The 13810-nt window shown below is 37.4% G+C and overlaps 1 protein-coding gene across 7 annotated transcripts in view; it reads right to left on the bottom strand.

Annotated features, from left to right (window-relative positions):
- Positions 1-13810, bottom strand: part of ATRNL1 (attractin like 1) — a 515292-nt gene that overhangs the window by 123421 nt on the left and 378061 nt on the right. For 5 of the 7 annotated variants that reach the window (XM_085319057.1, XM_085319062.1, XM_085319060.1 and 2 more), the window contains one exon: positions 12768-12875. The exons of the other annotated variants lie outside the window; for them this stretch is intronic. In XM_085319057.1, coding sequence (XP_085175183.1) covers positions 12768-12875 — 108 coding nt within the window. The remainder of the gene's footprint in view (positions 1-12767; positions 12876-13810) is intronic. 7 annotated transcript variants of the gene reach the window in all.

Genomic DNA, 13810 nt, shown 5'->3' with positions numbered 1-13810 from the left:
TAATAAAGATAAGAAAAAGTTCATGTTGACAAAGATACAGCATGAGGAATAGTACTTGAAAAGTCAAAATGCATTTTAAATAAAATTCCAGTAAGTTGAATATGTACCAAAGATGAAAAAAAAAGAAAATTTTATTTCACACAAATCTGTTAAAAATTTTACTGCTTCACACTAATGAGCAATAATGTTTTATAGTCTTTGTTATAGGAAACTCTAATAGATTTGTAAAATATGCTATATTTGTAACTGGAAGCAATCACATATCACAAATACAGCTTATTTTTTTAAAGGATTTCCTCTTGTAGAGATGGCCCTGATACAAACTTACTGAACTGATCTTTCTAATTTCACTGCAGTCCAAACGCCTCTGTAACTTCTGTTTTACCACACTATACAGTTCACAAAATCATTTGTTCTACAAAAGCAATTTTACAAGGAGAAAAAAATCTTTCAGAATCTTAAAATAAACATACTATTAGGCCCTAAATCTTTGTTGGGCTGCTCCATTCTTCAACCTCTAAGAATTTTATGATATTTTATGTAATAGGAAAAAGTTGAGCTTATTACTAAAGCTAACACCATATGCAGTGCTTCTACCTCTGCTTTGTTAAAGCCAGTAAGTGGAATCTGTCTCCTGCAATTTATACACACAGCCTCATCATGGCCTTTTTTAAAATTCTGGGTTCCTCACACTAGAAAAGTGATGTAGTCTTCCTGCAATCACTGTCACATCTTTCTAAATACTCACTCTGAAAAGAAACTGCCTCTCAAAATATGCAGTGGCAAAATTAACCCATCTAAAATATATGTCCCCGACTCTCCAACTGAGAGCACAGGAAACAAGAAGAAATTCTAGGTAGCATATTCCCCCAGTTCTAATGATGGCCACGTAATCAGAGTGGGACTGGTATTTGCCATTCGTACCATAGCACAGACATTACAGCAGTGATCTAGGAAGCATAGCAGGTAATGAGAGTGCTGAGGGGGCCCTACTCAATTCCCAAAGTGGCCATGGTTTACCTAAACAGTTACACACTCCATCCTTTTCCTTGAAATTGAGCAGCTGTGCAACTGGAAATTTAAGAGCAACGATGCCAAGAAAATCCAGCAGATAATGAACATTTTGGATTATATCTGAACATCATGGAAAGCTCAGTTCTGCCCACTTCCAGATGAGTGTGCAGATCATTAGAGCAATCAGATTCCCTCCGATCGTTTTTCCTTCCATCCACATGATTAATCCATTCTTCTTTGCTGTAAAAATCGGTGTGCATGCACACAAGATCTTGGGGATCCTTAGTATTTCGGTCTTTTCTGCAGCTGTGGGCAAAGTTTATCTAGTAACTTTGTGAAAGGCTGAGTCCATAAACTAAGCAGGGAAGTGCCTAGTGGGTCAGGTAGTCTTGGAAAATAAGCAGATTGGATGGTTCTTGGGCTTAGAAGTTCAATCATCTACTGTACACTGTAGGCAGATTAGACTGTAGACAATGAATACATACTCAATTCAGACTCAAATATAGTTCGATAAACTCCAGTAAAAACTGACTTAAACTATTAGATTATCTACCAATAAATGCACGTTGGAAAGTTATGTGAAAAAAATAAAAGGCACTGCACTTCTATCACATCAAAATCACAAGACAACTGTGAGTGACTGAACAGTAGCTCCTGTCCACTGTAGTTTCAATACATATCATTGTTTGCAAGAAGAACTGAACCTCAAGTACAGAGCTAGGAAATGGCATTCTGCTAAAGTCTCTGAGGTACAGATAAGAACTACAAGTTGCCAAATATCGAACATCAGATTACAGTAGCTAGTTTCATCTTGAAACACAGGAAATGGCTGGTGAGAGATTATAGATTCTGTATCTATTCCTTTCCTCTCCTTGTTTTCTTTTAAGGAGAGAAATATCCTATTTTGAAARTGAAAATTAGCATTTGATCTATAAAAAATGAAATAGCGATAAAATGCATACAAGCTGAAAGAGCAGCTTGTCACAGAATGGCCTGTGCAAATCTGGTGTACAGAAAAAGGCCTAATAAAGTAAATCAACAAGAATTTCAATCAGCATGCTCTTTAATTATCTTGATAGTGTAATTATTTCCATATTTTAGTGAGTTCAGTTTAAATAGTTCTGGATAAATGTCAGTGTCATGGTTTGCTGAATTCCAAGGCAAGATTCCCGTAAACAAGCCTTGTTTAAAGATAATCCTAGACATACATACATACATATTTTGCTTCGCGTTCACTGAATTTTATAGCTACTTTATAAAATAAGATGTTGACAAGATTGTATTTATTAATCTTAATGAACACAGGACATGTACAATGTCATTATTCATAACATTTACAGAAACAGCTAAACACTTCTTGAAAACAATCAGAATATATATTTTGATACTTTCAAATTTCAACTAAGCATAATAGAACAATTTAACACTTTCTATTCACAATACAGCAATACTGCTGAAACACCTACGTTTAGTTAGTCAGACAAAATTTCTGCTAATTGTTTCAATTGAGCATGAAATTTGTTGGCAATTCTGTTCAACATAAATCGTGCATTTCTACCCAAGCAACTTCTGCAATCATCTGATTATGCAGTACATGTGCAAAATAAATTTTGTGGAGAGCTACATTTCTATCAGAAAAACTTAACAAAATTAGGTTCTCTGAACTAATTGAGGATTTACAGATCCTATAGCTCATAAAYTAATAAGCAGATGCTTTACCTTCTTGTTAGCATGAAATATTAGGAGATCAACCTATATAAATTCTTGGGAGGATTATAGGAATGCAGTCAGAGGATGTAGAGATGTGGTGAGGAAGGCTAAGGCCCRGCTGGAATCGAGTCTGGCAAGGGATGTTAAGGACAACAGGAAGGGCTTCTTCAAATACATCAGCAGCAAGAGGAGGASTRGGGAAAGTGTGGGTCCACTACTGAGTGGGGCGGGGGCCCTGGTGACWAGGGATACAGAGAAGGCAGAATTACTGAATGCCTTCTTGCGTCAGTCTTCACTGCTAAGGGCAGCCYCCAGGAATCCYRSAGCCTGGAYRTGAGGGAGAAAGTCTGGAGAAGGGAAGACTTTTGTTTGTTTGAGGAGGATAGGATTAGGGACCTTCTGGGCAGGCTAGACATCCACAGATCCATGGGCCCGGACGGGATGCACCCACGGGTACTGAGGGAGCTGCCGGATGTTGTTGCCAGGCCACTCTGCATCATCTTTGAAAGGTCCTGGAGAACTGGAGAGGTGCCTGAGGACTGGAAGAAAGCCAATGCCACTCCAGTCTTCAAAAAGGGCAAGAAGGAGGAACCAGGAAACTCTAGGCCGGTCAGCCTCACCTCCATCCCCAGAAAGGGGATGGAACAGCTCCTTCTGGATGTCATCTGCAGGCATATGGAGGAAAAGGAGGTGATCAGGAGTAGCCAGCATGGATTCACCAAGGGGAAATCCTGCTTAACCAACCTGATCACCTTYTAGGATGGAATGACTGGCTGGGTAGATGAGGGGAGAGCAGTGGACGTTGTGTGCCTTGACTTCAGGAAGGCTTTTGACTGTCTCCCCTAACATCCTCCTAGATAAGCTCAGGAAGTGTGAGTCAGACRAGCGCACAGTGAGGTGGATTGAGAATTGGCAAAAAGGCAGAACTCAGAGGGTCATCATCAGAGACATGGAGTCTAGTTGGAGGCCTGTGGCTAATGGCGTCCCCCAGGGCTCAGTACTGAGTCCCATCCTGTTCAACTTCTTCMTCAATGACCTGGATGAGGGGAYRGAGTGCCTCCYCARCARKTYTGCTGATGATACCAAGCTGGGAGGAGTAGCTGATCCACCAGAGGGCTGTGCTGCCATTCAGGGAGACCTGGGCAGGCTGGAGAGTTGGGTGGAGAGGAACCTCATGAGGTTCAACAAGGGCAAGTGCCGGGTCCTGCACCTAGGGAGAAATAGCTCTAGGCACCAGTACAAGCTAGGGGCTGACCTTCTGGAGAGCAGCTCTGCAGAGAAGGACCTGGGAGTGCTGGTGGATGACAGGTTGACCATGAGCCAGCAATGTGCCCTTGTGGCCATGGAGGCCAATAGTCTCCTGGGTGCATTAGGAAGAGTGTTGCCAGCAGGTCGAGGGAGGTGATGCTGCTCCTCTACTCAGCCCTGGGGAGGCCTCATCTTGAATAGTGTGTCCAGTTCAGGGCTCCCCAGTACGAGAGAGACATGGAGCTACTGGAGAGAGTCCARCATMGGGCTACAAAGATGATCAGAGGGCTGCAGCACCTGCCCTAYGAGGAACGGCTGTGAGAGCTGGGCCTCTTCAGCCTGGGGAAGAGAAGACTGAGGGGGGATGTTATCAATGTGTACAAGTACCTGAAGAGAGGGCATCAAGGGGAYGGGGACAAACTCCTTTCAGTTGTCCCATGTGACAGGACAAGAGGYARTGGGCAGAAAYTGARRYACAGGAAGTTCCACCTGAACATGAGGAGGAATTTCTTCCCTGTGTGAGTGACAGAGCACTGGACYAGGTTGCCCAGAGAGGTTGTGGAGTCTYCTTCTCTGGAGATCTTCAAGGCCYGCCTGGATGCAACCCTGTCTACCATGCTCTAKGTGACCCTGCTGAGCAGGGAGGTYGGACTAGATGACCTCCAGAGGTCCCTTCCAACCTTACTGGTTCTATGATTCTATGAAAAATCACCTATACATCATGTTGAGGGCATTCTTACAATGGGTAAACTGAATCAACAGAAACAAGTATTCAACAAGCGAACTATGGGATTAAAAATGTATTTTTCTCTAAGTTTAGAAACTCATTACATACCAGAACTAATTTAGAATTTTTAAAACTTCGATTAAGGATTCTGTCAAGACATCGGCAAATTTTGAATTGTTAGCATGCGTTTTAGCAAAACATGAACCACAGCAAAACTGTGGTTCATGTTAAAACATGATGTGGCTTATTCTATGCAGCCTTTTTCAGACTATTATTAGATTTCCCATCTGTCAAAGGAGAAAACTATTAATTAGAATTTTTCAAATATTGTTAACTTGATTCTAGACAAGGAATCAAACTTTTATATACTTCATATTGACTAGAGATAGTACACAAAATACAAAAAAAAAAAAAAAAATCATAGCTGTGACCAGTATGCATGAGCAACTAGATTCAGTATTTGTTCTGAACCACAGCCTTAGAACTTTCACACATCTCTCAATATAAATTTAAAGAGAAGCAACAAATGTCTTATGCATATGTAAATATATTTGATTAGGTAGAGCTACACTGTTGCATATAACTACTGCACTAGGAAAAAAATAGTGTGAAATCTGTAATTTTTAGTTTGTGACAAACAGCACATTCTGGAGGGAGGAGTTCTTGGAGGGACTAAACTATTCTGCTTTCAATTGTGCTTTTCTCTATGGAAAGAACTACAGAATGTGATTTTTTATATAAAATATAATATATATTGTGATATATATTATACATACATGCTATCACAAAAGAATGCTTAAGGAAAATCAATCATTTGCAAAGCAGAAAAGATTTGAATGCAGGATTTAAAATGAAGTGACTCAACAATTTAGGAGAAAGTAAGTTTTCCAGATACATTCCAATACATTGAGCAGTTAAGTTCAAAGTGTAGCTCAAGATAATGGAGTTCTTGAGACAGTAGAAAGTAAATTTAGTATAATGTTTGAGTAATATGAAAAAATAGAAAAGGTGATCCCATATAGATTCTTTTCTTGCATTAGCAGTATCATCTGACTACATTTCTCCCAGATCTAGTAATATGGGATGTCTGGATTTTGAAAGGCTGTAAAAAAGGCAATGCACTAGTTAAAATAAGAAATAGTTATGCCATGAATACAGACTTTAAGGGGAAAAGTGAGGTTGCTCCAGCATGGATTGGAGATCATGTTCAGTAAACCTACAGTCATGGAGAAATTAGAAGGAGTAAGAGAACTGGGGGTCAGAGACGTCTTAATATTTTCTCATCCTGCAAGAAAGCTGAGGATGTGAATCAATTAAGATAACAGTAAAACTGAAGAGGAGGGTCAGGAATATTCTGTAATAGAAAACTAATAGTGTAACAAGATGTTCAAACAAGAAAAATGGAAAATTCTGAGACAGTATGCACAAAGAAAGGGTAGGAGTCAATCAGAATAATAATAAAAACAGAATTGAAGAGAGACAAGCTAATGCAGCTATGGGTATATGGTTCCCGAGAATTGTTTGTCCAACCTGTTCTAAAAGGCTTCTAATAAAAGATATTCCCTCACCTCCCCAGGCAATTGCTTCCAGTGATTCACTGTTATGATGAGAAGTTTTTTTCTGTTATCTAGCCTAAACCTCCCCTGCTACAATTTAAGTCCATTACACCACCTGCTGCCTACATGCACACAAAGAAAAGATTATTGCCCTCCTGATGGCTACTACCCTTTTGCATGTTTGAAAGTTATTATATGACTCTTTTCAATAGTCTGCTACAATTTCTTTAAGTTTTCCGTGCATTTGAACTTTCTAAGTGCCTGATTGCTCACATTGTTCTCATCCAGATTCTCCTCATTTGGTTCTTGAGCTGCCCTGCCGCAGACTGGACACAGTACTTAGCTAAGGCCTTTTCAAGGTCAAGCAGAACTTGATTCACAGACTTATCTTACGGAGAATACACCYGCTCACAAATTCCAGGATAGACCTTTTCATTTTATACACAAACACCACAGTGCTGTCTCACAGCCAGCTTCTGATCCACTGCAGTTCTCAGTTCGTTATTTCAGAACTGCTGTTTCATTTATTTACTGTATTTGTGCAATTAACTATTCCTGCCTTAGCTTGCATGTATGCTTATTGAATTGTATCTCATTACTTCAGACCATCTTTCCTACTTGCYAAGGTGACTTTATGCTCCAATTCTGTCCACCCCAGCGTTCTTGCATATCCTTCTTGTTTACTATTTACAAACTCGATGACAATATTCACAATTCCCTCAGCCAGGTCATTAATCAAAACTAGACCTGGAACTGACTTCAGCAGAAGCCCTCCCCGCCCAAACCTCTCAGCACATACTTGCATTTGGACAGTGAAACAGACTGCTTCTGTCAGAGTATTGTTTCTCAACCAGTCTCATACTCAAACAGTAGTTTCATCTGGATCTGGTTTTACTAGTTTGTTTGCTTGAGCATATCATGTGTCAACTCATCTGTCAAAAGTCTGATGAAAGTCAATGACTAAGATGCTCACTGCTTCTACGCTGTCCACAGGCCCTGATACCCTGACAGAAAAAGAACCCAGACTGGTTTGACACCATCTCTCAATTATGCGTTAGGGCTTCCCAGTCCCTTTGTTTCCTTTTAGATGTTTACAAATTGTTTGAATCATGGGGAGCAGAAACTAAGGTTACAGCCAGCTGTGAGAGGAGCAGACAGGGAGAATCCTGACTCTCATTTATACAAACTCTCTTAACGCAGCTCTGCCAGCACAAGTGGGCTTCATCTGGAAGTAAACAGTAATTAGGTCACATTTTATGAAGCCCTTGTGCTGCCAGTATATAATATCACATTAATCTAAAGAAGAATCAGTAGTTCAATTATCAGCTGGTTAATCCAAACATGGAAATAACAAAAACAAAGAATTAAAAAACTTTACTAGAAAAGTATTCAGTAGGAAAATGGGAATCAAACTAAGAGGTGAGAGTTCTGGAAATATCTACAGGTCTTCACGTATACATCCAAAGACTTCTTAGGCATAAGTAACAAACAGAATCTGTGCAATCTTGATTTCTGAATGACATTGAAAAGAACTGACATGATAGGAATATCTAAACTGTGTTTCTGCTCTTCCGAGTCAGGCTGAGGCTTCTGCAATCCCTGGAATCATTCAGGACAACCTGCAATTTGTTCTATACTATCATGGCTGTACTAGCCCACAAGATGCACCATACATCTGACACTACACTTTCCTCAGCAGTTACCACGATATAGATAGAAACAGATAGATTAGCCAGCAAAACTATCCTTCTCCTACCCAGGAAAATGTTGAGTTGTCCCACAAGACACTTTGCACCACTGTAACAATAAAGAACAATTAGGTATATTAGTATTTTATACAAAAATATTGTTAAAAGGGGTGKTTTTTTTTGTTAAAAGGTCCAGAGCTCAGCTGGCCCAACAAGCTTGTGTGAACAACATCTGCAACATTAAAAGCTTTATCACATGACTTCTTAGGTAAGCAAGAAGTGCTGGTACAATGATCTTTGATAGCTCCTGATGCCAAATAATTATTGCTTTTATCATCACTGAAAACAGGATGGCTGTTCTAGGAACAACTTCATCATTAACTTCAATAAAGCATTACCCTCTCATAATGGGAGTGAATTTAGCCGCTGAGATCAAGATTAAATTTAGGAACTGAGAATATCATGGGACAATCTGATGACCTGTAACAAAGAGTTGGAAAGAGCCTCTTTTTTGATATTAGACATTATATCATCAAAATAAAGCAAGTTTAATGGTGATAAAGCATACAATCAGTTTCATTGGTACAAAATAATAAAGTATAATTACATTGCAATTTCAAAATTTACTCATTAAATTATTCAAATTAAACATAAAAATGAACCCAACTTAACTAGATTTATTCGTAAAGCAGCTTAAAGAGTCCTGACACTTTACTGGCAGAAGAAACCAGCAAGAGAACTTATTAGTACGAACTTCAATCACCTAAACCCCACAAACCTCTGATACAGCATTTTACTGTGTTTGTAGCCATTTTTGGCATGAGGATTGTTACTAGCGTTGGACAATCACTTCCAATTTTGCTCCAATAGATGGGAAATAATGGTTGATCTTTGTTTCATTCTTACTAGAAGTATCTGAAATTCATAACTTTTTTAATGTACCGTAAATATTACCTACTGTTTGCTAGACAAAAAAGGCTAGATTTTATTTTAAATTCAAAATTCTGGAGACCATCTTACTTTGTCAGAAATATAGAATGATCTAATATCTGCAGCAATTCTGCAGGAAATAATTGATGGAAAAATGATTGGAAAGATTACTGCATTTTTGCTGCAGAAAAAAATATTAAAGAACGTTGATTTGCATATCTAAGTATATCAAAGTTATACTGTACAGATATCAAAAGTATAATCATCATAACAGCAAATCTGCACTTGGTTCATATGCAGGCAATAGTGCATCTGTCTTTATTTCAGACGTAGCAGAGTAGATGCTGCTGTTCAGAGACTTAGCATGACCATATATTAGAGTTTATAGTACTGCTCGCCATATTTCGCAGGAACAATCCGTCTCTGTTCCAAAAAAATTAATAGACTATGAATCGTCAGACAAGTACCTAGAAGTCAGGGCAAACAGGATGGAACAAACATTTTTATTTCTTTTCAGTTAACATGCAGATTAACTAAAATGACTGTAGGCAGCATAGTTGAAATGAATCTTCAAAAGGGATTTATATTTGGGGGAAAAATGCCTTATAGGAGACTCAGAATATGAAGATAACCTAAATGATTTAGCTTTTGGGATATGCTGAGCAGCAAAAAGCAGCCAGGTCTGGAAAAGGCTTAGATGTCTAGATAAAAGAAATCAAAGGAATAAGAAATGTTTTAACACTTAGGGCACTGAGCAGCAAGAAGTGCTGTACCTATTTATCAATGATGCCATTTTCATTTTTCATGCTTCTAGTACTGACAAAATTATGACACTCTCACAAAATATCACAGTATTATTAAACTCTCTGAACAAACAGTTTCTGATATTTTCTTTCCCTGTTCATTAGAAGACTGCAATCCCACCTATGTGAAGCTGCTAGAGATGGGATGTTAGGGTTTCTCTTCTACAGCTACATAGAAAGGCAGCCTGAAGAAGTAAAGATAGACAAATTACATGGTTTAAATTGGGAAGAGCAAAGACTATTGCCAATTCCTTAGCATGTACTCAGACAGTAGGAAACAGGAGGAATATTATGCGATATTTGAAGGTCTTAATATCAGGATATTGTCATTTTGTTGCCAAAATATTAAGGAATATTATCAGACTTACTGATAAAGGCTCAAAAATAGGAAGAGAGCCCAAAATAAAAGAGATGCAGCATTTCTCTGTAACTTTTTCAAGGATTTATTTTGACCTATTGCAAATTGTAGCTAACTTAAAATAGATACAAATATTAATGATACTCTAACTATCTAAACTAGTCAATCATTTTAAGCACAGTATCCAGATTCTTTCTTTTTAAAAAATGCTTTCCAGACAAAAGTGCCTAAAACCTTACCGTAAAATAGTTGTTCTGGATATTTAAAATCAAATTCAAATAATAAAACAAGAACCAAAAAAATGGCATACTAGAATTATCATATATATAGTCATACGAATGTTGACATGTATCAGACCATCAGAGAACACTGGCTGTACAAAATCATGATCCAGTAAGCCAGATGACATTACTGAACAGAATTATTACCATATAGTTGAAGGGAGACTTGCAAAAATGTATGCAAAATATTGAAGGCAGTAGGTTGTACTCGAAGGATCCACGGATCAATACAATGTCACTRGAAATGTTGTAGCTATTACAACATCAATAGAAGTATATCAGCAATGTCATTGACATATCTGGTCCAAAGCATCAGTGAATAACACATAATATCAATGACAGTATGAGGTAAGGGGATGCAATGCATCACCATTAAAATTGGAACCCATAGTATGTCATTGCAAGGCCTCTGCAATGCAACTGGAATATTTTGAAGAAAGTTATTGCATATTATTAATTTTTACTGAAAAATCTCTAACTTTAAATGAACACAATGGACACCAACTATCACAGGATAATATTTTACATATTGACAATATTTTGCGACTCTAACTTAATCCAACAAAAAAATGTTATAGCTACCTATCTAGTTTCAWGCTATCCTTGTGTTTAAGAATTACATCCTGACAATGCATGTGTAATCCAAAACCTCTTCAGGCCAAAAGACTGTCGAGAATGAAAAGCAGAATGGTAGCTATGACTTTTATTGCCCTTCTTTTGAAAACTCAAGATAGACCTGAAGCAGTTTAATATAGCTCTTTCTTACAGAGTATATACATTGAAGGCCAATCGATATCCTGCATCACATTCATCTAATCTTTAGCACAATGCTTTGTTTTGATATAGATCAGTGTATTATAATGCTGAGCAAACTCTGAATGCTCTCCATTCTGTGTATATCTGTATGCTAATTAGGAAAAACATCAGCGATATAGAACACTAAACAATTACTAGAAAATACTTAATTTAGGAGGAAAAAGCTAATAAAAATTGTAAAATAAAATTAAAATATTTTCGCACCTACCTCTTTTAGCTGTTAAATAAAAGATACCAGAGAATAAAATGTGGTTACTAGCTTGTGATGTTTACTTCTAAAGTTTAAGTAAATAATTGGTATGTACAAAATTATTTGGACTCTTCAACTCCTACCCACTGCCTCCCCATGAAAAGACAACAAAGAAAATGTTCTCAGATAGAAGTATAGAAACAATGAAATCACATTCAAAAAAGCTAACTTTTAACCACAGTATATTATGTCCTCAGTCTAGGGAGCTGGTTCTCTGATCCAAGATAAAAGCAGACAGAAATATGATAAACGGAGGAGATCAGTGTTCTAGCATTTGGTCAGAAAATAACAAAGCTTCTACAAAGAGAAACGACATTTTTATGCACTATCTATTACACTATTACAGTATTTAAATTATGTCAGCAAGAACAATTGTGATTGCTTCCAATACAGTAACAGGACAGAGCGCCTCATTTGATATGTACTCAAGAGTTGATTCTTCTTCTTTCTGCTATGAATCTATTTTTCACATTACGCACTCCTCCATGAACCTCAGAGATTTGATAGAGTGTATTTAATCTTCCATTGAAAGAGGTTATTGCAAAAAAGTAAGAGAAGCTTTGAATTTAAGAGGAATTGGCAGCAATGAAAAGAAAAGTACAATCTGGAAAGATTTCAGAGCTATCACACCTCATTCCCAGGTCCCACTATAAATAAGATAAAGTAGTAACTGTAAACACAATATTGTAAATAAAACTAAAGGAATAGAGGATTACGTTCTATCAAAAGCCCAACCTAGATTAGATATCCATTATTATCCATATATTGAACTTCTCCCTTTGTTTGCAGGTGAAACTTCCAGAATGCATTTCATGCCTTATTACAATAGTACATTGTCTTGCATATTATTATTTCTTTTTCACTGTACTGCAATTATTACAATAAAAGAATGCAATAATGTAGCCATTATCCACAAACGACAATAGGCAGAGGTATACTCTATATTGTTTAAACCTGTACATACAAGACAGAACATTGAAATTCAACTCACAATTGCTTTATTTATTTGGTTGGTTGGTGTAATGCCTGTTAATTAAGATAGATGTTAACTAGGGGGCACTATGCACTCGAAGGACTGAGCATGAGGTTTGCTTCCCCCTTAATGCATATATCTTAAATTTCTTCAGTTCTTATCCATCTAGAAAGCACTGCCAGGTGAGATGACTGTCACTCTAGCTGAAGCTAATAGATTCTCCAGTGGCTTTTGTTACAGCTCATGTCATACTGTTAAAACTGCGCACCTTGAAAACGGCATAACATATGTAAGCTGAGACTTGTCAGCTCCAGGTAATCAGACACTGCTTAGTTTCAGAAGCAGATGCAGATGAGAATAGCAATATAAATATGCAAATCACAATGGTCCCTTGTCAGCACCACTGTTCCTACCTCTAATGGCCCTCGCAGAAAGTCTGTTTGCTCAGCTCCTACTTCCAGTGCTACATCGACAGAAGCAAAGGGGCGGCTGGCCATCTGCTGTCGCTCTCGCATAAGTTGCTGATGGGGAAAAAATGATTTTTTAACAAAATATTAAAAAATGCATAGATATTAGGCTATCCTACCACACCTCCCATTAAAACATAAAAATGCAAATAGCATGCAATATTATTTATTATTTTAATATTAATTTTATTTATAAATTTATTTATAATATTAAAATCATAAATTATCACATCCACATTTACTTGACGACTGAACCAGGACGGCTTGTGTTGTCTACAAATGATCTTTCAGCTTGAACTCAGACAAATTCTCCAAATGAAAGCTCCTCTAACTGTGCACTCAAAATAACCTAGGCATTTGTGTAAGCTGGAAGCAGATGTGGGAAACAGTTGGTAAAAATAGTTGAAGTCTAATTCTATTGATAAAACATGCATTAAAACACCTGCCAAGAACAAGAACTTGGCCTTCAACTGTCCATACTTCTGTACTAAGCCAGATGGAGTTAATAGTGTCAGGACTCAAAATTTTATTCACTATCTTTTCTGCAGTTACTTAAATATGAAGAATAATGTGTTAGCAGTGGAAAGCCTGCATCAGTGTATTTAAATATGCACAGTTATACTCACAGAGCTTGTATAATCTGTTCCAATCACACCAATGTGCACAGAAGTCCCAAGCAAAACCACAAAGCTAACTCATACTTCTTCCTCAATCTGTAATTATCATGCTTATTAAAGCATGATGAATAAAAATGATGACCAGCACTAGATATTACAGATCTTACTTCACTGGTTCAGTGCAACTAATAAAAGTATTATTAAATATTTAAAGTGAATGAGTCATGCAATTAAAGTTGTGTGCTCCTTCAACTGAACAGGATGTCACAGTATCTTGAAAAGACACAACGCTTGCAAAAATATTTTATTAGAAAAGATCCAAATTTCATTTTCTTAGGGTTTTACTCCCTATTATTTCTTCGGAAAGCTTAA

Source organism: Rhea americana, unplaced genomic scaffold, assembly GCF_003343005.1.
Source record: "Rhea americana isolate MKP2758 unplaced genomic scaffold, rheAme1 scaffold_57, whole genome shotgun sequence".
Taxonomy (NCBI): Eukaryota; Metazoa; Chordata; class Aves; order Rheiformes; family Rheidae; genus Rhea; species Rhea americana.
This window is presented reverse-complemented; position numbering and strand designations above follow the sequence as displayed.